The 2621-nt window shown below is 58.7% G+C and overlaps 1 protein-coding gene across 1 annotated transcript in view; it reads left to right on the top strand.

Annotated features, from left to right (window-relative positions):
• The first annotated feature begins 97 nt into the window (after positions 1-97).
• Positions 98-2621, top strand: part of IRS1 (insulin receptor substrate 1) — a 23322-nt gene continuing 20798 nt past the window's right edge. Inside the window, exon 1 of the mRNA XM_009286715.2 lies at positions 98-2619. Within this exon, the coding sequence (XP_009284990.1) occupies positions 643-2619 (1977 nt within the window). The 5' untranslated portion in view covers positions 98-642. The remainder of the gene's footprint in view (positions 2620-2621) is intronic.

Genomic DNA, 2621 nt, shown 5'->3' with positions numbered 1-2621 from the left:
TTGTGGGCGGCTTTTTTTTTTGGTTTTCTCTTTTTTATTTTTATTTTTTTTGGGGGGGAGGGGGGAGAGGCGGGGGAAAGCAGCGTGTATTTTTGGGTGCAAACCCCCGACTTTGCAAAACAATCTCCGCCCCCAAGAGGATATTTAATCTGCAACAGAAATCGCTACTCGCGGAGGCAAACTTGAGCCGGGGAAGGGGTGCAGGGAGCGGAGGAGGGGGACCCCCGCCCCGCTCCCGGCCCCGGCGGAGCCCGACCCCTGCGAGGGAAGATGCGTTTCTCTTTCCCGGCGGCTGCTCTTGGGACGGGACTTTCGTCTGGACTGGTCGGGACTGGACTTTTTAAGGACGCGCTTACCCATCTAAGGGCGATTTGGGCATAAACAGCAACGCAAACTCTGACTTGGTGCTGGAAGCTGCCTCTGCCACTGAACAGCTGCTCTCACCCTGCTTCTGTCCCTCCCCCGTCCCGCTCTCAAAAGAGGATCCTGAGCTATTTTGCTTCTTTTTTTCTTCTTTTTTTTTTTTTTTTTCAGTTGTTGTTGCATGAATTTTATTTTAGGTGGTTGTCTTTTCCGGCTGGCTTGGCTGTTTTGGGGGCTTGCGGGGTGCCAGCCGCAGTAACAGCTCCACTGCCTCTCATCATGGCCAGCCCCACAGATAATAACGAGGGCTTCTTCTCAGATGTCAGAAAGGTGGGTTACTTGCGCAAACCCAAGAGCATGCATAAACGCTTTTTCGTGCTGAGGGCAGCCAGCGAGTCTGGACCCGCCCGGCTGGAGTATTACGAGAATGAGAAGAAATGGAGACACAAGTCAGGGGCCCCCAAGCGCTCCATCCCACTAGAAAGCTGCTTCAACATCAACAAACGGGCTGACTCCAAGAACAAGCACCTGGTGGCCCTCTACACCAAGGACGAACACTTTGCCATTGCAGCTGACAGCGAGCCTGAACAGGAGAGCTGGTACCAAGCGCTGCTGCAGTTGCACAACAGGGCCAAGGGCCACCACCACCTCCATCACCATCACCACCATCACCACAGCGATGTCACCTTTGGAGGCAGCAACGCGGGACTGGGGGAAGCAGGTGAGGACAGCTATGGTGAGGTGGCCCCTGGCCCGGCCTTTAAAGAAGTTTGGCAAGTAATTCTGAAGCCTAAGGGCCTAGGCCAGACAAAGAACCTGATTGGCATCTACCGCCTGTGCCTGACTAACAAGACCATCAGCTTTGTGAAGCTGAATTCAGATGCGGCTGCTGTGGTGCTGCAGCTGCTCAATATCCGCCGCTGTGGTCACTCCGAGAACTTCTTCTTCATTGAGGTGGGGCGCTCGGCTGTCACTGGGCCCGGTGAGTTCTGGATGCAGGTGGATGACTCGGTGGTGGCGCAGAACATGCATGAAACCATCCTGGAGGCCATGCGAGCCATGAGCGAGGAATTCCGGCCCCGCAGCAAGAGCCAGTCCTCCTCAAACTGTTCCAACCCCATCTCTGTGCCCCTTCGCAGCAGGCACCACGTCAACAACCCTCCACCCAGCCAAGTGGGGCTCAGTCGCCGGTCCAGGACTGAGAGCGTCACGGCCACCTCTCCTGCTGGTGGTGGGGGTGGAGGTACGGGTGGCAAACCCAGCTCTTTCCGGGTTCGAGCGTCGAGTGACGGGGAAGGCACGATGTCGAGGCCTGCCTCTGTGGATGGTAGCCCGGTTAGTCCCAGTGCCAACCGGACCCATTCGCATAGACACCGTGGCAACTCCAGGCTCCATCCTCCGCTCAACCACAGCCGGTCCATCCCAATGCCTTCCTCGCGCTGCTCTCCTTCAGCCACCAGTCCAGTCAGCCTGTCATCCAGCAGCACTAGTGGCCACGGCTCCACCTCGGACTGCCTGTTTCCACGAAGGTCTAGTGCTTCGGTTTCCGGCTCCCCTAGCGATGGCGGATTTATTTCTTCTGATGAGTATGGTTCCAGCCCGTGTGACTTTCGCAGCTCTTTTCGCAGCGTGACCCCAGATTCATTGGGACACACCCCACCAGCTCGGGGCGATGAAGAGCTCAACTACATCTGCATGGGGGGGAAGGCCACCTCCTCTTGCTGCAGCCTGGCAGCCCCCAACGGCCACTTCATCCCACGCACCTGCCACCCGCAGCAGCAGCCCCGCTACCCTAGTACGCCGTGCTGTCCTCGAGGCGGTAGCGAGGAGGTTGCTGACTTGGAGAAGGCGTTCAGGAAGCGGACTCACTCTGCAGGCACTTCGCCCACCATCTCCCACCAGAAGACACCTTCACAGTCTTCGGTGGCCTCCATCGAGGAGTACACGGAGATGCTGCCTTCTTACCCCTGTGGCGGCAGCCGGCTGCCCTCCTACCGGCACTCAGCCTTTGTGCCCACTCACTCCTACCCAGAGGAGTGTCTGGAGATGCACCACCTGGACAGTGGCCACCATCGGACCAACTCCGCCCCGCACACGGATGACGGCTACATGCCCATGTCACCCGGCGTAGCCCCTGTGCCCAGCGGCGGGGGGCCCCCCAAGGGTGGCGACTACATGCCCATGAGTCCCAAGAGTGTGTCGGCCCCACAGCAGATCATCAACCCTGGCAGGGGGGGCCGCCACCCTCCAGCCACGGC

Source organism: Aptenodytes forsteri, unplaced genomic scaffold (genome assembly GCF_000699145.1).
Source record: "Aptenodytes forsteri isolate BGI_AS27 unplaced genomic scaffold, ASM69914v1 Scaffold184, whole genome shotgun sequence".
Taxonomy (NCBI): Eukaryota; Metazoa; Chordata; class Aves; order Sphenisciformes; family Spheniscidae; genus Aptenodytes; species Aptenodytes forsteri.
This window is presented reverse-complemented; position numbering and strand designations above follow the sequence as displayed.